The sequence below is a fragment of the Bufo gargarizans genome, chromosome 2 (assembly GCF_014858855.1).
Source record: "Bufo gargarizans isolate SCDJY-AF-19 chromosome 2, ASM1485885v1, whole genome shotgun sequence".
In the NCBI taxonomy this organism is placed as follows: Eukaryota; Metazoa; Chordata; class Amphibia; order Anura; family Bufonidae; genus Bufo; species Bufo gargarizans.
The window spans coordinates 570414349-570434610 of NC_058081.1; the positions used below are offsets into that span (position 1 = coordinate 570414349).

At 46.4% G+C, this 20262-nt stretch overlaps 1 protein-coding gene across 3 annotated transcripts in view; it reads right to left on the reverse strand.

The window, feature by feature from the left end:
- Positions 1-19424, reverse strand: part of HSPBP1 (HSPA (Hsp70) binding protein 1) — a 36756-nt gene extending 17332 nt beyond the window's left edge. Inside the window, exons 1-6 of one of the 3 annotated variants that reach the window (XM_044281721.1) lie at positions 19263-19424; positions 17985-18114; positions 10202-10385; positions 9052-9276; positions 7566-7721; positions 4661-4757 (exon numbers count right to left, since the gene is read on the reverse strand). In XM_044281721.1, coding sequence (XP_044137656.1) covers positions 4661-4757; positions 7566-7721; positions 9052-9276; positions 10202-10385; positions 17985-18098 — 776 coding nt within the window. In that variant the 5' untranslated portion in view covers positions 18099-18114; positions 19263-19424. Of the gene's footprint in view, positions 1-4660; positions 4758-7565; positions 7722-9051; positions 9277-10201; positions 10386-17984; positions 18115-18943; positions 19056-19262 lie in introns of those variants that run through there. The other 2 variants (XM_044281722.1, XM_044281723.1) reach the window with 2 other exon arrangements.
- Between the last annotated feature and the right edge of the window lie 838 nt (positions 19425-20262).

The following is a 20262-nucleotide window of genomic DNA, read 5'->3' on the forward strand; positions in this document are numbered from 1 at the left end:
AACAAACGAGCACCAGAGAAAGGAAGGCTAGTAAGAGACCGCTTTGACGCGGCGTCCGCCGACCAAACCTTTAACCAAAGCTCCCTCCTAGCCGACACGGCCAGGGCAGACGAACGGGCAATAAGAGCCCCTGCATCCAGGGATGCTTCACATACAAATTTTCCAGCCTGAACGATAAGTTGAGCCAGGGCACGGAGGTCTTGAATAGGGACGTCGGATTCAAGCTCCAGATCCAGCTGAGACGCCCATTCTGAAACCGCTTTACCAGCCCAAGCGGAGGCAAAGACTGGCCTAAGCGCGGATCCGGAGGCCGAAAAGATACCCTTTGTAAGGGCCTCTATACGGCGATCCTCAGTGGATTGTAAGGAAGAACCATCTGCGACGGGAATAGCCGTGCTCTTGGACAAACGGGCCACAGGGGGGTCGACCTTAGGAGGAGACGCCCCGTTTGTGATGCAATCCGCCGGAAACGGATAACAAACATCTAACTTTTTTGGCGGGGTAAACCGTGCATCAGGACGGGCCCAGGCCTTAGAAACCACTGACGAAAAGTCAGCATGGAGGGGAAAAACCGCAGAAGCCTGCTTCTGGCGAAAAAAGGAAACACTGGTTTTCTCAGGATCAGGAGGATCATCGCGAATTTTAAAGGTATCACGGATATTGTTTATAAGGTGGCCCACAGCGGAAGCCAGCGCCGAATCCATATCCCAATCGGAATCAACCAGCTCCCCTTCAGAGGGCAAATCCTGCAAGGAGGAAGGACCCGACTGAGAACGCACCCTTGGGGGGGATACCGAAGCATCCGAGGATGACCGGTGATCCGCCCTTGACCGCTTCTGGGATTGGCGGGCTCTGGAGGAATCGCCTGCAGAGAGAGACTCAGACGGGTCGGCCAGGACAGCGGACCCGGAGGGCCCAGCAGGGGAATCATCCGGCTGCGACAAGGGCAACACATCTGCAAGTCGGCCCACAACGCTAGTGAGACTAACCACAGCCTGGGAGAGGGATCTAGCCCAGTCAGGGGGATCCAAGAGGCCAGGGGGTGACACAACAGATGGTGGACCCTGCGATGGGTCTTTGCAAAGCGAGCAATGCGGGTCAGACTGCCCTTGAGGAAAGGGCGCCTTACATGCGGTGCAGGTATGATACCAAGGTCCCACAGGCACTAAGGGGTCAGACATGTTGGTAGGAGCAATAGAAAAAACCTGAGTCCAGGCCAGGGGGCTACAGTGAGGAAGGGTCAACAGTCCTACCAGGTCACAGAGGAAGCAGAACGGCAGCGGCAGCAGCAGAAGAACGGCGGCGGCGGCAACCAGAGCAATGGTCCGTCCTGCAGTGAGTTCCCAGAAGCACGCAGGCACGAGAGTGGGCGGGACTAAAGAGGCGCGGGAAGAAGGGCGTCCGGCCCCTGACTGAAGACCAAGCAAGACGCTGGGACGGTCCGAAACTCCGCCCCCCACCGAAAACATTATCGCGCGCGCGCGCGATTCAAATCCCGCTCTGAACCATCACAGGTCTCCCCAATGGCCCCCGCCGCAGCGGAAGCGAGAGGTAGGAAGCCGAAAGAGGAGGACCGGGTGTAGGCGTCCTGCAATGCAACGGCACAGCGGTCGCATACCCGGCCGCCCCCAAACAAGCCTCCCCCATGAGCGCCGCTCAGCTCTCCTGGGACTTGTCCCAGGCGGTACAAACAGGGCGCCAGGCCGCCTCCGAATCGAGCAACGAGGCCATCAGCAAAAGGGAGAGCCTAGAACGGAACGGAGAGGAGGGGAAAGGAAGGGAGGGGGAGGGGAGCGGAACGGCTGCACTAGCCACCTCACCTGCGACGTCTTCACCCTCTAGTCCATCCAGCTGGGACGCCCCTTCAGCCACTGGCACAAGAGTGACAGTAGCTGGAGAGGGGCTTGCAGGTGGGCGACCCAGTGCTGGCGGGATGCAGGGGAGCATGAGCTGCCCTGGTCCTCCTTTTCTTCTGTGGGGGAGGCAGCAGGGCGGATAACCGGCCCTGGTGCAGCTCAACCCCGGGAAAACAGAGAAGTCTACTGCGACTCTGTTGTCCCTGTGGAAAAATCCAAGTGAAAAAAATAAATAAAAAATTAAAAACTCTAAAATCTTCTCAAGACAACTCTGCAGTGCAGAGAGTGTCTTGCCTCCTTGACACTAAGCAAAAAACTGGAAGTCTCTCTCTCCAGGCTGAGGGTATAGCTGCTGGAGGAGGGGCTTAACAGTCTTTTACTTAGTGTCACGCCTCCTATGGAGATAAGCTATACCCAAGAGTTCCTGTGTCCCCCAAGGAATTGGGCGAGAAATATGTCATATTCTAGGTTCTTCAAAGTAGCCACTTTTTGCTTTGATTACTGCTTTGCACACTCTTGGCAATCTCTTGATGAGCTTCAAGAGGTAGTCACCTGAAATGGTTTTCACTTCACAGGTGTGCCCTGTCAGGTTTAATAAGTGGGATTTCTTGCCTTATAAATGGGGTTGGGACCATCAGTTGCGTTGTGGAGAAGTCAGGTGGATACACAGCTGATAGTCCTACTGAATAGACTGTTAGAATTTGTATTATGGCAAGAAAAAAGCAGCTAAGTAAAGAAAAACGAGTGGCCATCATTACTTTAAGAAATGAAGGTCAGTCAGTCTGAAAAAATTGGGAAAACTTTGAAAGTGTCCCCAAGTGCAGTCATAAAAACCATCAAGAGCTACAAAGAAACTGGCTCACATGCGGACCGCTCCAGGAAAGGAAGACCAAGAATCACCTCTACTGTAGAGGATAAGTTCATCCGAGTCACCAGCCTCAGAAATCGCAGGTTAACAGCAGCTCAGATTAGAGACCAGGTCAATGCCACACAGAGTTCTAGCAGCAGACACATCTCTAGAACAACTGTTAAGAGGAGACTGTGTGAATCAGGCCTTCATGGTAGAATATCTGCTAGGAAACAACTGCTAAGGACAGGCAACAAGCAGAAGAGATTTGTTTGGGCTAAAGAACACAAGGAATGGACATTAGACCAGTCGAAATCTGTGCTTTGGTCTGATGAGTCCAAATTTGAGATCTTTGGTTCCAACCACCGTGTCTTTGTGCGACGCAGAAAAGGTAAACGGATGGACTCTACATGCCTGGTTCCCACCGTGAAGCGTGGAGGAGGAGGTGTGATGGTGTGGGGGTGCTTTGCTGGTGACACTGTTGGGGATTTATTCAAAATTGAAGGCATACTGAACCAGCATGGCTACCACAGCATCTTGCAGCGGCATGCTATTCCATCCGGTTTGCGTTTAGTTGGACCATCATTTATTTTTCAACAGGACAATGACCCCAAACACACCTCCAGGCTGTGTGAGGGCTATTTGACCATGAAGGAGAGTGATGGGGTGCTGCACCAGATGACCTGGCCTCCATAGTCACCGGACCTGAACCCAATCGAGATGGTTTGGGGTGAGCTGGACCGCAGAGTGAAGGCAAAAGGGCCAACAAGTGCTAAGCATCTCTGGGAACTCCTTCAAGACTGTTGGAAAACCATTTCAAGGGACTACCTCTTGAAGCTCATCAAGAGAATGCCAAGAGTGTGTAAAGCAGTAATCAAAGCAAAATGTGGCTACTTTGAAGAACCTAGAATATGACATTTTCAGTTGTTTCACACTTTATTGTTATGTATATAATTCCACATTTGTTAGTTCATAGTTTTGATGCCTTCAGTGTGAATCTATAATTTTCATAGTCATGAAAATAAAGAAAACTCTTTGAATGAGAAGGTGTGTTCAAACTTTTGGTCTGTATTTTATGTTATTTCAATATTTTAATAGTTTGGACTTTTCAGACGTGGGAATAAGTGATATGTTTATGTATTGTTTATATATGTAAAATTGGGAAATTAGGTGATTTATACTTAATATTTTGGTGTTTTTTTTTTTTTTTTACTTTTTATTTAATAACTATTTCCCCCCTTAGGGGCTAGAACCTAGGATCTTATAATCCCTTGTCCTATTCACCCTGATAGATCTCCATTAGGGTGAATCGGACTTTACACTCTCCCTGATGCCCTATGCATAGTACACACAGCAGCAGGGAGATTACCATGGCAGCCAGGGCTTCAGTAGTGTCCTGGCTGCCATGGTAACCGATCGGAGCCCCTGGTGGGGGGCGCACTGCACCACTAATGATAATTAACGTTTAATACAGGACGAGGTTGTGTCGGCGCAGAATCACACAGCCGGCATCCTACTACTGACAGGGAGCTGCGATCAGCGGCAGCAGTTAACCCCTCAGGTGCCACACCTGAGGGGTTAACTGCCGTTGATCGCAGCTTCCTGGGCATCGCCTCCTGTATTTGTATTAGACGTTCATTATCATTGGTGGCGCAGTGCGCCCGTCCCTCCTCCTCATCAGTGCGGCACAGGAGGGAAGGAGAGAGTGACTCCTTCTCCCCTGTATTGCTGAGTGAACATGAGCGCGCTGACAGCAGCGCGTTGATGTTCTGTGATAGCGAGCTGGACGCATTATCGGCAAGGTTAGATGCCGATACCGATAACTTTGAAAATCATGAATATCAGTCGATAATATCGGTAACTCCGATAATTAGTCGATCCCTAATATGTATATAATGTGGATCCTCAATACATGAATCTGTAGAATTCAGTTAAAAAAGGAAAATGTAGAAATCACCTGCACAGAGCAGACAGGACATGTTCATGGAAAGGACTATGCTCGGTCCGTAGCAGCGAGATCAGTTGCTGGATCATCCCCATGGAACACAAGGTACCTGCATAATAAAATAAAAAATAAAAAACACAAACCATCATCATCAATGCAATGTGAGTGATGGCCAAAACTGGGCCGGGGCAACCGGCTTCTTCTCAGTCAAGAATGTGCAAAAAGGTTTTTTATCCCTTTTTCTAGGATTAGTCATTTCTTTGGGACACCCTCTTAGGGCTCGGGTACACGGCTGTAGTTTTGATCCACAACCGATCTGCATTTTTTGTGGATCAGATACAGACACATTCATCTCAATCTGTAAGCCTATTCTGCGGCCCTGCAAAAAAAAAAAAAAAAAAAAAAAATAGAACATGTCCTATTCTTGTCCATTTTGCGGACAAGGATAGGACATTTGTGAAGGAGTAAAAAAATAAAAAGATGGCGGGCTCTCGGATGGTATTCGTGTTTAGCAGAGCCTTGCAGTAGCCCTTATAAAGAACCCTACACTGATACACAAATGCAGGTCGATCATCTTACCAATACCAATTCTTAGTGATAGAAGGTACTGCTGAACTTGTGTAGAAAAGGTCCTGTACTGTGTCATCAATGGGACAATTACTCATACATAAGTATATAATGTTCACCTCTAAGGGAAGAGACCCTTCAGGTGAAAAATCCAAACTAAGACTACTTTCACACTTGCGTTGTTGTTTTCCAGTATTAAGATCTGGAGTCCCTATACATTCTGAATGGAAAAAGATCTGCCACTGAAAACAATGGCGACGGATCCGCTGCCAGATCTAAATACCGGAATTAAAGGGTTATCCCATGACTAATGTAAAAAATGAAAATCGGGCATCATATAGTACATGACAACCTCAGAACCCTCCCTGTACCTCACATGGATCCAGAGATCTCCATAATCATTGCTCTTCTAGATTTATATCAAGCTGACAGCTCAAGGGGAGTGTCTTTTCTGCTGCAGCTAAGGGGACATGTCGGTGCTGTCCCTATCACAGCTATGGGGGCGTGTCTCAGCTCTCCCTATCACAGCTAAGGGGGCGTGTTTCAGCTCTCCCTATCACAGCTAAGGGGACGTGTCATTTCTGCTGCAGCTAAGGGGGCGTGTCTGTGCAGTCCCCATCACAGCTAAGGGGGCATGTCTGTGCTGTCCCCATCACAGCTAAGAGGACGTGTCTGTGCTGTCCCTATCACAGCTCAGCGGCCTTATCAGTGGGCAGGACAAAAAAAAAAAAAAAAACAGCAGGTGGCGCTATGCAGATACATTTTATGGAATAACTCACTGGCTATGCTAAATTTTGAATCACATGCAATTACGAAAGTATTCAGATCCAGGCCCTGGTGCTGTAGAATATTTTTCATAGGATAACCCCTTTAACAGCGCAAGTGTGAAAGTAGCCTAAGGGTAGGTTCACATAGGAGGATATCGTCTGCAAAAAATCCTCAGCTTTTCCCACGGCTGAAACCGCTGCCCTGTGCTGCATTTTCTGCCGTGGGTTTTCATGCGGACCAGCTCTAGGTTTAGCTATATTGACTGGAGTTAGACCACGAGCAAGCTCCCAATGTGGCTTGGCGAGGAGTTTGCGTGGTAACCGCGCCGAGAATGGACCTGTACATTCTCTGCCACGTGAACTGCAGGGCATCATATGAAAAACCTCACAATAATTACAAGATAGAAAAACTAAAAGTAATCAAGCTCAATTGACTTGATACGTTGTTGATCAATGCATCTATTATTGTAAAAATACCCTTAAGTAGGCAATACGCATTAGATAACTTTCAGCTGGATGCTACCTAGCGCTGTCATCATGGTCAGAACTGCTGACAGATTCCCTTTAATGGAACCCTAATAAAAAAGGAATTTCCCTGCACAATAACGTCCTTACACACCTCAGTTCCTCTACTCTTCTGGATAGAAACCTGGACATGTCTTTTCCTGCCTGCTCACACTACAATAAAACACTGGGCGTGGAAAGTAAATCTGAAGCGACACGCACTGCGGTTATTGTTGGCACACGATTAGTGTGTGAGATAAGCATTCATTGTAGTATCAGATGTTGCAGTACAAGTTCTGATCTGCAACTCACCCACCAAAACATAAGATGTAAGTCCTATGTACTTCCGACCTACAGTTTAAAGGGGTTGTGCGGTGTCAGATATTGATGACCTATACTCAGGTCAGTCGGGGTCCAACTCCCGACACCCCTGCCAATCAGCAGTTTGAGGAGGTCATCAATACCGAACATTGCATAACCCCTTAAAATACATATTTTTGTGTGTTTATATGCAGAAAATAAACATACTGGTAGTAATGGGGCACCTACACAAAAACTAGCAAAATGGTGTATTTAAAGGGGTTATCTGGGAACTTGATATTGATACACCCCCCCCCAATCAGCTGTTTGAAGAGGACCTCCGGTGAGCGCTGTGGTCTCATCACAGGTTACCAAGATAAGCCAAGTACTTACCTGACACAGTCCATGCTCCGGTTGTCCCAGCCGGGCTCCATTTAACCAGCTGCAGCGATGACATGTTGCCAACACATTATCACTGCAGCCAGTTACTGGCCTCAGCTGTACGCCCAACAGGGCCAGTAATTGGCTGCAGTGGTCACGTGCTGTCGACGTAATGTCACCGCTACATCTGGGTAAATAGAGCTCAGTCAGGACAACCGTAGTGGATCTCTCAGGTAAGTACTTACCTGTTCTTTATTTGAGGCAGATTCCATTTTACTCCTGAAACCAAACAACCCCTTTAAAAAGATTTTTCTAAACTGGACAACCCCTTTAATGCATAATTAATCCATCTGAAACAGAGGCTTGTAGGATCAATAAATCATTTCTACTATTCTCACTTTTATGCTCGGGGTGGCTTATCAGAAGATTCTGCAGCAAGAATGCCGATTTTATCTTCAGCTTCAAGATGTCGGTCTGCATGGCACGCATCAGCACCGAAAACCCGTCCAACTTCACAAACTCAGCAAGTCCCGTCTCCTGCTCACGCACCAAACCTGTGGGGACACAATCACATGTAAGAGATACAATACATTTTAGGAAAATGGACTTAGATGCCTGTAGCAACCAATCGGATTTCACCTTTCATTTCTCAGAGCTTCTTTAGAAAATGAAAGGATCAATCCGATTGGCTGCGATGGGCAAATAAGCCAGTTGATAAATCTCCTTCTCTGTCTCTGCAGAATAACCGAGAATACGTTCTATAGAAGTACACAACATATACAGAAGCTTTGATATCTATTAGGGGTGCACCGAAATTTCGGCGGCCGAAAATGCACCTAATCCATTTCTGCCGATATTTGTACATATCGGCCGAAAATAGCGGGGAGGGACTGGGAGGAGGAGCTGGGGGCCGCTGCGTTCACTGTTCTCCGGCCCCCAGCTCCAGTAGTTATAAAATGTGTGCAATTAATAAGCATTCTATTCATGAGGCCCCCTCTGCAGTAGAACATTCAATACAGCCACATCCTACTCACAGGGCTGTGCTGGCCGGCCGGGCAGACAAGCGGCAAGGTCACGACTGACGTCACATGCCTGCGCCGCCTCCTTCATTCAGAAAGTAGGCCGGGCACATGACGTCAGTTGTGATGCTGCCGCTCCTCTGCCCGGCCGGCCAGCATTAAGATGACAGCCCTGTGAGTATGATGTGGCTATATTGAATGTAATACTGCAGAGGGGGCCTCATGAATAGAATCCTTATTAATTGTACAACATTTTATAACTACTGGAGCTGGGGGCCGGAGCACAGTGAACGCACCGGCCCCCAGCTCCTCCTCCCAGTCCCTCCCCGCTATTTTCTATTAATTGTACACATTTTATAATAACTAGTCTGTACTGGAGCGGCAATGGGGAGGGGGGGGGGGGTCTGTGGATGGCACTTTTATGAGGTGGGGGGGTCTGTGGATGGCACTGTTATGAGGTGGGTGGGGGTCTGTGGATGGCACTGTTATGGGGTGGGTGGGTAATATGATTTATTAAATTCATGAAAAAGAATTATTAATAAAATCATTTAAAAAAAAAAGTATTTTAAAAGTATTTGGGCAAAAAGGCAGTTTCGGTTTCGGTCAAGGGGTATCCTGAATTTTCGGTTTCGGACCAGAATTTTCATTTCGGTGCACCCCTAATATCTAGACCTATACATATACCCCTGGCAGTCTGATTTATGAACTGTAGTACAAGGAAATAGGTGGCACTACTAGTACCAGCAACTGCATATCAGGCTAGATGCCATGTGCCTGGTGACATGTGATCAATTCAGGTATACCCTGGGATCGAGCTTCTTCCATTTCAGCCAATACATTTTAATGAAGCGTGAAGAACACTTACAAGATATCGCAAAAAGGGCCTTTATTCTGACTGTGTCACTGCTGTCAAGGTCCAGCAATTTCAAGAGTTTGCTCACAGCACCGAGGCTCAGTGCCATCTCCTGAACGAAGGGCACATTCTGACTGCAAATGCCAATCAGGTCAGCGGCTCGCCAGCGCAGCTCAGCCTCAGGGCAACTCGAACAATGATTCAACATCAAGTCCATCCCGCCCAGCTTACAGAAATCTGTGAAAAATCAAAGGTCACAGTTAAAAAAACACGCACGCTGCATTAACATTGAGCATTATGAGGTCAATGACGGGAAAACGGAATGATCCTATAGAAATATACATTTCTATTATACTGGAAAACTTAATAAACACGCTGCAATGCCACTGTCAAAGAACAGCATGGAACACATTTTAGTTGCTATTAGAATGATCTAAATGGTAGTGAAAATGTGCATTTTTTTTAGTTATTATTATAGCCTTAAAATTTTCAGAAATGCCATACACTGAGGACTAATGGCAGAAGAAACTGCTACATGGCTTCAGGGCTATCCTGGTGCCCATGTGTACTGAGGTTATCAAGCCACGCTTTCTATAACTTCCCAAGATGGTGGCTTTGTCCTCTACTGCGCAGGTGCAGTGATATGCCATCACTTTGTGATCAGTGCAGCTAGAGAATGAAGGGGCTATAGCCACTTTAATGTTTCCCCTGCACGGTGGCGCTCCCATGCAGCAGCTGCGCAGGGTACTGCAGTGTGGTCACATTCACTTGAATGGGGCAACTCTGTGGTTGCACGCACAACGGCAGGCTGAGACGTCACTGTACAGAGAAAATAGTGAAAGGATGCAGAGATATATCAGCGCTGCTGCCCCTTCATTGTCAACTGCCTTCAGCCACATGCCCCATCTTCCTCAAATGCTACCTTACAAGGGGAACCTGCCTCCGACACGGACTTTCTGCCCATTCTCATGATGTGACAGACCTCATCTCCGAATCCTTTTACTGGCTGCTATAAAATGCCAAGTGAGGTTCAGGAAGGTCCAACATACAATGTCATAGGGAAAAGTCCCCAAATGTTTGGGGGGGCTGGAAGATGCTGAAGGCTCCATGTAAAGTGATTCTGACTGGTTAAGAATGTGTTCCTACTCATCCTTCATCTTACCAGAAGCATTGTCAAGGTTTTCACAGAGATCTGCCAGTAACTCCAGAGCTCTCTCCTTCCGCACCTCCCCATCTTCATCACTGGTTTCACTGCTTAGTTCCTTCAGACATTCCTTCATTTGCTGAACTTCATCTACCTGGCCAGAGAATGCACTGTTCATAGCTTCTTGTAGCCATTGTCTCCTCTAAGACAAGGAATGAATAGAAGAAGGGAAAATTTAATAACATTTGGTGAAAGGCAACGGGAAACGTCTACACCAAGACTGAATGTAATCAGTACAAAAGCATCTATTCTTATGACTATGATGTGTCATTCCTTTATTATGCCAGTTTGCAATGAAGGTCCAGATGGGTGTTACCACTTGAGGTGGGGGTCCCTCGGCTGTCTGCCACTGGCAGCACTGATCCAATAGTGTCAGGCTGTGCAGGACACCCCAAACTGGTAAAACCAAGCTGGATCCTCATTGCAAACTGCTAGCAATGCATTCATAACTTCTAGAAGAAATGCCCTGACCTAATGCCAGTTTACCGTACTGAACAATCTCTGCCTGTCCTGACCTCGGCTTGTCCACTGACCATGATTTGCCTATTCCCTGGTGACACGCTTGGGTCTGCTGTCACTGAACAAAGGTGAAAGGCTGAAAACCAGGGGACCACTTAGAAGACACCCTTAGGCCACCTGCACAAGTTGCAGAATAGATTACCGTGTGGAAAAACCACAGCGTAGTACAGTACCAAAGTGTATGAGACTACACAAATCTCATGTATACTTGGCCCTTTTTTTTGTGTGCGGAAATTGACCAGATTTTCAAATCCACAGCATATCCATTGTGTTTGAGGTTTTAGCTGCGGATTTCACCCTTTTCCAATGAAGGATGAGATCTGTGGCAAAACAGCATTAATTCCACACCAAAATCCATAATGGCAGATTGTGGTGGGGATATAGTGCAGACACACGCAGGAGGCCTTAGGCTGCTCAAGAATAGCCATTGTTACACAGGAGAAGGAAGTTGCTATCCACAAAATGGATGGTATCTGTTTTGCAGATCTGCAATTTGCGGACTCCAAAAACGGATACAGTCGTCTGAATGAGCCCTAAAATGTATATGTATTGCGTTTCAGGTGTGTCAAGCCCAAAAAGAACAGGTAAGAGAAAAGTGGCAAGTGGAGCGGCCAAAGAGCAGCGGCGGCGGCTCGGTAAGGCGAGTACCTTAACCACATTTTTATTTACACATAGAAAACAGGAATACCACTTTAAGTAAACCAACCATCTTCCTAAACCGAGACTGTATTGCGCCTATCCACACCCGCATCACATCTTACATTTCATCCCATTAAATTCTCATTATATTAATAACCAACTCTTACATAGATGCAGATTTACTGAAGCTTGGTCAAGCAGATATCCCCATACAGACACCAACTAATTACTGTACTCTACATAAATGAAGATTAGTGTGCTTGACTGATCATGCGGAGAGCTTGAAGATAGACTATTAAGGTATTGTAGACCTTGTTGCTGCGGCAGTGCTCTCCTGGATCAGAGACCATGTAGAAGTCATTAATCATATAGAGGGATCGGATCTGTAAGAGACGCACAGGGATCCTGAAAGCTTTCAACGCTGCTTACACAGACATACCCTGGTTTCTATCACCACCATCTAAGACCAGAAAATGGAAATGCTTCTGCAGGGCAAGTACTCTCCTGCTCTCCGTCTGCTTAAGATCACTCGGCAGCAAATAAAGTGGGGGCACTTATCTGTGCTCCTGGTAGTAATATGACACGATTCTCCTGCATCAGAGGAGAAAACACAAACACCAGGCGGCCGGTATGGGGTCTACTGCACGACAGTAAAACCAGCAATTTAGACACTTAAATTTTGCTAATGCTGACTTCAGTTGTACACGGGGGAGGAATTATCAGTGACTGATAGTATTCTCTGTATAAGCGTGTATACATATATAGCTGTCAGTCACTGATAGCTGTACATGGGGAGGTGTTATCAGTGATTGATAGTATTCTCTGTATAAGTGTGTATACAGAGATAGCTGTCAGTCACTGATAGCTGTACATGGGGAGGAGTTAGAGTATCAGTGACTGATTCCCTGAGTATACAGTATACAGAGATATGTGTATACAGAGAGCTGTCATTCACTGATAGTTGTACACAGAGGAGGTGTTATCAGTGATTGATAGCATTTTGTGTAAGTGTGTATACATAGATAGCTGTCAGTCACTGATAACTGTACATGGGGGAGGTGTTATCAGTAGTTGATGGCATTCTGTGTAAGCATATATACATAGATAGCTGTCTGTCACTGATAATACCTCCCCCATGAACAATGAAGTCAGAAATAGCAGAGATATAAATGTATAAATTACAAGTTATACTGAGTCTTTTTCCTATAAAAACTATATATCAATCTGCTCAGCTTCTCCTGCTCTATAACATGCTGCATGCAGATTGAATGTTGAACAACCGTATGGATGTTGTGCCCGTGTTGTGGATCCCAAGCAGCAGGACTACAAAACACGGTCACTGGCTGTGTAAAATCAGCATCGTAGGTGTGGACCCATTGACTTGACTAGGTCTGTGATTTGCAAGATACAGCAAAAGATAGGACATGTTCTATCTTTTGTGGTACAGATCGGATGCCCTCAGAAGACCTTCCATGGGCTTTCAGGTCCGTGTCTCCACATAGCAAAATATAGGACATGTCGTATGTTTTGCAGTATCTTGCGGATCACGGACCCAATGGGTCCGCACCGCAATATGGAGTTAACATAGCCGATGTCCGTGTTTTGCGGCGACCATACGGCCGCGTGGATTGGCCCTAATACATAGTTTATTGAAAGGTTAGGTATGCTTTAATGCTTCAGTATGCCAAGACATTTTGGATAATTGTATTCCTTCAACTTTGTGGAACAGTTTGGGGAAGGCCCTTTTCTGTTCCAGCATCACTGTTCCCCGATGCATAAATTAAGGACCATAAAGACATGGTTGGATGAGTTTAGTATGGAAGAACTTGACTGGCCCTGACCTCAACCCCATCCAAGACGAACTAGAACAGAGATTGCGAGGCTGGGACTCTCATCTAACATCAGTGTCTGACCTCACAAATGCTTTTCTGGATGAACTGCCAAAAATTCACTGTAAGCTGTAATGGGGCACACACACACACCCCAATGAGCGGTCAGTGACTACAGCACTCAGCTATTTCCGGTACTCCCACAGAAAATGGAGCAGCAGGGTGAAATCTCGACCTGCTACTATATCAGAACAGGGGAACTGGATCTGTGGGGGGCCCAGCGATTGGACCCCCAGCCATCAGCTAGTTATACCGTATCCTGTGGATCCTTATAGTCAGGAGTTCCCTTAGACATTAGATAGTCAGCCGAATCTACAGTTCTCTGTGGTTTTAGCCGATAATACATCAATGTGTATGGGGGGGCCTTAAGAAAGAAGGATTGAAGGTGCCTTTAGTTAGTTCCCAGCACAAAAAGACATGCCCATCCACAGGGAATACACCACCACTTTAGTAAATTAAGTGTTATTGCAATATACACGAAAATTGGACTGTGCTGGGGAACATCGTGGATCCAGATGATATGCCATCATTTCAAATGGTGGAAAAACCTTTAGGGCAGGTGATAAATGTAGGATCACTACGGATCTGACGACTGGGACCTCCTGCAAATGAGAACTGGGGTCCCTGAGTATCCCTGTTTAAATGGAGCAGTAGTGAGCACGATGGTCCACCTGTCCTTTCACTTTTAAAGGGACTCACGGAGCACTGTCTATGTCAGTCCCAAAGAAGTCAATGAAGGGGTGTTCAAACATGCGCACTGCCACTCCATTCACACAGGACCCGTTCTCAGGACTGCTGAAGGTCACATTGGTCAGATCCCTAACAATCCTACATTCATCCCTTGCCCGGATGGCTAATAAATGCTATTTGTGGAATAACCCCTTTAAAGGAACAATTTTAACCAGAACACTAGATTAAAGAATCCCATTTATGCAATTCTCATACTGTATATTCTCCTACGCCCACCTGAGCTGAACCCAAACTATAAAACTTACATTCCTTGCCATTTCTCACCAAAAATAATAACTACAGTATACAACCAAGAAGCATAATAGGAGTTGCTATAGCAGTAAGAACGAAGTTGAATTCTGGAGAATGAAGGATTAAATCTGGAGAACAGACCATCGCTCTGCACTGCCGAAGACAAGCTGAAAAAATAAGGCAAGTGGGATGTAGCACATGGAGAAGACGCAAAACCATTGTAAACATCATTCCTAGTGGAGGCTGGCCAGAACAGAGCATTAACATAATACCCATTTTGGCGAGCATCCTAGATGGACGACCTAATGCAGTCATGATTAATACTGCCACATCTAACCTTGGACCAAACTTCTGCTCCCAAAGTACAAACACAAAACTGGAACTATTAATCCAGACATCATATTGCTGAATTCTTTTTTCCACTGACCTTTAGAAAAGTATCTATGCCAAGGATGGCCATGTTTTATGCAGACCACAAAACACTTACGGTTGTGTGAATGTACCCTTAGGACCATTACCAGAGGTTTTTTCGTTTTCATTTTTCTTGTCTATTTTCCTTAAAGGGTTTCTGCACCGCGGGGCCGCCCGCCCACTGACGTCACGACTAGTATCAACTAGCGTGGGCGCGGCTAAGCTCCAGTCAAGTGAACAGAGCTTAGCCGCGCCCACGCTAGTTGATACTAGTCGTGACGTCAGTGGGCGGTAAACAGTGAGAAGGCCGCTCCCTTCTCAGACAGCTGATCGGCGGGGGTCCCGGGTGTCGGACCCCGGCCAATCAGAAGCTGATTATCTATCCAGAGGATAGATCATCAGTTAAATGAAAGTGCAGAACCCCTTTAAGCCATAACCTTTACATAGCTGTATCAAGGCTCATTTATTGCGGGACTAGTTGTACTTTCTAATGCCACCATTAATTATGGCATAAAATGTAGTGGGGAGTAGTAAAAAAATTCCAAATTGGGTGGAATTGGAAAAAAATATGCAATTTCTCCACTGTTTTATGGGTTTTGTTCCCACGGCGTTCCGTTTGCGGCAAAACTGACCCTTCATTCTCTGGGTCAGTACGATTACAACGATTCCCCATATGTATAGGTTTTTTATGTCTAAATAGTGTAAAATAAATTTAAACTTTGATAAAAATAATTTTTTTACATCACCATATTCTGACCCCCATAACTTTTTTATACTTGTGTCTACTGAGATGTTTAGGGGCTCACTTTTTTGCGGTACAATCCGTAGTTTTTATTGATACCATTTTGGAGTGTCCATGACTATTTGATCACATTATATTACATTTTTTGGGGTAAGAGAAGCAATGAAAAAATAAAAATGCATAAATCACTGAAAAAAAGTGCACCACAATAATATGTGACTGACCATACTGGACATGGGTCTGCCTCTCACTTTCACTTTCAGCGACTTTAAGGTGCGTAGTCACTACAATGGACCACTCTGAGTGCACTTCCCACCAGACTGACTCTGAGTAGCTGGAAACAATGTAACTGCAATTGGGGCAAAGGGGGGACAAAGGAGCAGGAGACCTTCATAGAGCTTCTGACGCTTTGTTCAAACAATGTCCCTGTTAATCACTTGAATACCTTATTGCTAAATCGTCAACGTCTTTTGCAAGATAGCCATTCAGGGTTGAAAAACTCGTAGGAGCCAGCTAGCCACTGTGCCCAGACATGTTACAAAAACCTTTACAGATGTAGCAATCCTTAAAGAGGACCTGTCACCACTTCTGACATCTCTGTTTTAATAGCTACATGCATTCTCCTTGTAGTGACAATTCTGGAACATCTATTCTTATCCCTATATGTTGTGCCATTCCTTTATTATTCCTACTAGAAGTTATGAATGAATTACTATTAATCTGCAGTAAGGGTACAGAGGGGAGGTAACCATTTGGGGGGGGGGGGGGGTGTACCTGCACAGTCTGACTCTATCCAATCAGTGCTGCCATTTTTAGTCTGCTGCCAACTTGTTACCTCCCCTCTTTACCCTTACTGCAGCCTGCTAGTAATGAATCTAGTAGGAATAATAATGGAATGGCACAACATAGAGGGGTAAGAATAGATGCTCCAGAATTCTTATTACATGGGGAACGTGTGAAGCTATTAAAACAGGCATGTCAGGAGAGGTGACAGGTCCTCTTTAAAGGGGTACTGCAGTTAGTTTAAACTGATGATCCATCATCTGGATAGATCATCAGCATCTGATCAGCGGGGGTCCGACACCCAGGACCCCTGCCGATCAGCTGTTTGAGAAGACAGCAGCGCTTGCAGTAGCGCCACAGCCTTCACACTGTTTACCACAGGCCCAATGGTGTCCGCTCAGAAGCTGAGCTTCTGCCATAGCCACCAGGTGCCTGATGTTTTACATAGCGCACACCTGGAGGCATTAAAAGGGAACATGGTGTCTGAGCTGCAGGCCGTAGGTTATAGAGCAGGAGGAGCTGAGCAGTTCGATATATAGTGTTATGGGAAAAGATTAATAAAATAAAACATGTAATTGATCCATTTAAATTCCTGCTCATTCTGGGCTTTGAAGTCCAGGGGGAGGTCCCATCAGTGATTGACAGCCTTCCCTCTATGGCTGTGTATACAGAGATAGCTGCCAATCACTGATAGGACCACCTCCTGAACTTCAAAGCCCAGAATGAGCAGGAATTTAAATGGATCAATTACATGTTTTATTTTATTAATCTTTTCCCATAACACTATATATCGAACTGCTCAGCTCCTCCTGCTATAAAATGCCACTTGCAGCTAAAACACCATGTTCAACATGACAGGTTCCCTTTAAACCTGTCAGATGCCATGATCAATTGCAACCGCAGGATCTGTGCAGTCTTTTGAGGGAGCCATTTAGTTGCTGTGGCAGCCTCAAGCCTGCCTCTACTCTCCCTGCTTCATACACTGGTATAACTGTCCGATATACTGTAACATTATTTCTCCCTGTCTTCCTATTACAGTGATGAGCGCTGACAGCGCGTCTCTTCACTTTCTCTCTGGCAGCTAGTTAGTCAGCATGCCGAGGAGACAGAGGAGAGATGCAGTGAGCAGCAATGGCAGTCAGTATATAGGCACAGTTGGGGCTGTTTCACACGAGCGGATGCCGTGCGTGACATCCGCTCCGTGAATGACAGCCAAGACCCAATGCAGACAGCAGAAGCACAGCGCATTAACATGACCGATAATGCTCTGTGCCTCTCTGTGATCTCTTTACTACGAAATCACAGTGAGATAAAGTTGTCACTGTGATTTCGTAGTAAAGAGGTCACAGAGAGGTACGGAGCATCATCAGTCATGTTAGTGCCCGGGCTTCTGCTGTCCGCATCGGGTCTTGGCTGTCATTCACGGAGAGGATGTCACGCACGGCATCCGCTCGTGTGAAACAGCCCTTATATTGATGTATGAAGCAAGGAGAGTAGAGGCAGGCTCAAGAAACTGTACATTACACACTGAACTCGGGTTTCCCTTAGCAATGCTCAATTTCACTTTCCCTACACAAAATAAACTTGAAGTTACACTTTAAGGAAAGCTACATCTGTTATGATAGGACCCCCTAATGTCAAATGGGGGGCTCTAACTGGCTGCCAAACTTGATGGTATTTGTTCATTTTGGATTCATACCACAAGTTGGTGCAGTTCCTTTACAGGACCACAAGTCTATGGGTGCCATCCCAGAATTGCATCGTACACGAGCTGTACCTCTTCTGTCATCTGTTCCGTCTGTTGTGTCTCCTCCGATTCTGTTCCAGCTTCAATGGCCATATGCAGCAAGCCCTGCAGAGTGTGCGGATGCGGTCTGCCTTCACCAGCCATGATAATTTTCTGCTGTCTGAAACAGAAAAACAAAATAGGTCAAATGCAAGATCCAATGTAGCCAATAATAATAATAATTATAATATAAAAACATAACTTTCTTTTTTAAAGGAGGTTTCCGAGATTTTTTGTACTGATGACCTATTCTCTCCATAGGTCCGTGCTGATCATCTGTATGAGAAGGCACTGGTTCTCACAGTAGTGGCGCAGCCTTCCCTCAGCAAACCAAGCACAGCGCCGTACATTGTATACCAGCTGTGATTGGCATCGTCCTCAGCCCCATTCACTTCTATGGGGCTGATTTGCGCCAAGGCCCCTGTGAGCGCCGGTGCCTTCTCAAACAGCTGATTGGCGGGGGTCCCGGGTGTCAGACCCACACTGATCATATTCTGATGACTTATCACTATAAAACTCCTGGAAAACCCCTTTAAAGATACGCCAAATGTATCAGACATCGCACAACCTCTGATAAATTTGGAGTATATTAACCTGTGACATGAATATGGAGTGCCTGGTCTAGCATGTGCTATGCCGCACCAGTCACTCTCTATGTGATTGCCGGAAATAGAGCGCTGGATACGGGAGAACGTCTTCTACCCTACAGAAATAACAACATATGCTACAAATTTCTCAGTTGTCATGGATCATGGTTCACAACTCATCCCCCCCGCAGTTTTTGTATTATTGGTCCACAGCACCTCTGCTATGTCTGCAACATCCAATGCTCACACTGGCCCTATGTCCACATGGTGCAGAGGAAAACGCATGGATCAAGTGAACTTCAGGACTGCACATCTGGATTAATCACATCTACACATTGATACATGAGGTAAAGAAGCCATTACCTACAGCCAAACTGTCTTCTATAAACTGCACGTCCAATCCGATCTACAGGCACCAGGAAAAACTACAGCTCCCATGATGCGCTGCGCAGAGACACCGACTACATCCGGGTGAGCAGGACAGCATGCGCAGCACAGAGAGGCTGAGCATAAGAACAGACTCAGCTAGCTGCTCCAGCACTGAAGCCTGTACATCAGCGACTCACGCAAGGCTCGACCATTACACGCCGCGAGTACCAAGCATGCCGGGATTCGTAGTTCCAAGCCGCACAGAGAGCTGCTATACTACTCCATGTGTCATAGTAACGTGCCGCTCACATACCTGCCTCTGCTGTGCCGGAGGGATCCTGCCCGGTCCTAAGTCCTATTCAGCGCGTCTCCTCCTCCGCGCGGAACGTTGTATTATAGAGCTCTGAGCACATCTAGGCTCTTCCAGAAGCTTCTTCTTCCGCCCTTCAGGCTGCTATACACAGCGCGCCACCTAGTGGCTACTGTACGTCCTAACCACCCTGTCTAAAGAAGTGTAAATCAATAGGATACTCTGAATAAAATAATTGCCGGCTCAGATATTATTTTATATATATCATCGTGAACTGTGGCTCTGGTTCTCTATCATAAGGCAGAGCAACCAGAAAACCTTTTATATAACCTAAAAAGGGGCCCTATTCTGACTGGGACCTTTCCTCCCCAGAGGAGCCAAATGGGCAGTTGCAGTGGTGCAGCTAAAGGCTCATGGGCCTAGCTTGGGCCGCCCTTCCCTCAGTGCTTTTTTGGGCACCCTGAGGCAAAAATTGAACCGCCAACACCCCCAACCATGCCAAATTCTTGAACTTACCCCTTCCCTTCAGCCAGAGGTGTAACTTGACCAGCATGCACTTTCTATGATGCCAGTGTCTTATGTGGCACAAGGGTCTTTGGGGCCCCCTCAGACTCCTGGGCCCGGTAGCGACTGCTACCTCTGCACCCCCTATAGCTACTACGCCCCTGGGCAGTGGTCTCTACTCTATACTGGCGATCATCTCTTGGCCACAGCGGGGAGAGACTATAAATCTGGCTCAGTAGTGCAGCCTCCTACTACGAAGGTGGCAGTGCACTGCAAATGAGGTTTTATGCTGCTAACAGACTTAGGCTACATGCACACGACCGTATGCGTTTTGCGGTCCGCAAATTGCGTATCCTAAAAAAAAAAAAAGGATGACATCCGTATGCCATCCGTTTTTTTTGCGGATCCATTGTAACAATGCCTAAAACGGACAAGAAAAGGACATGTTCTATTTTGTTTGCGGGGCTACTGAACGGACATACTGATGCGAACAGCACAC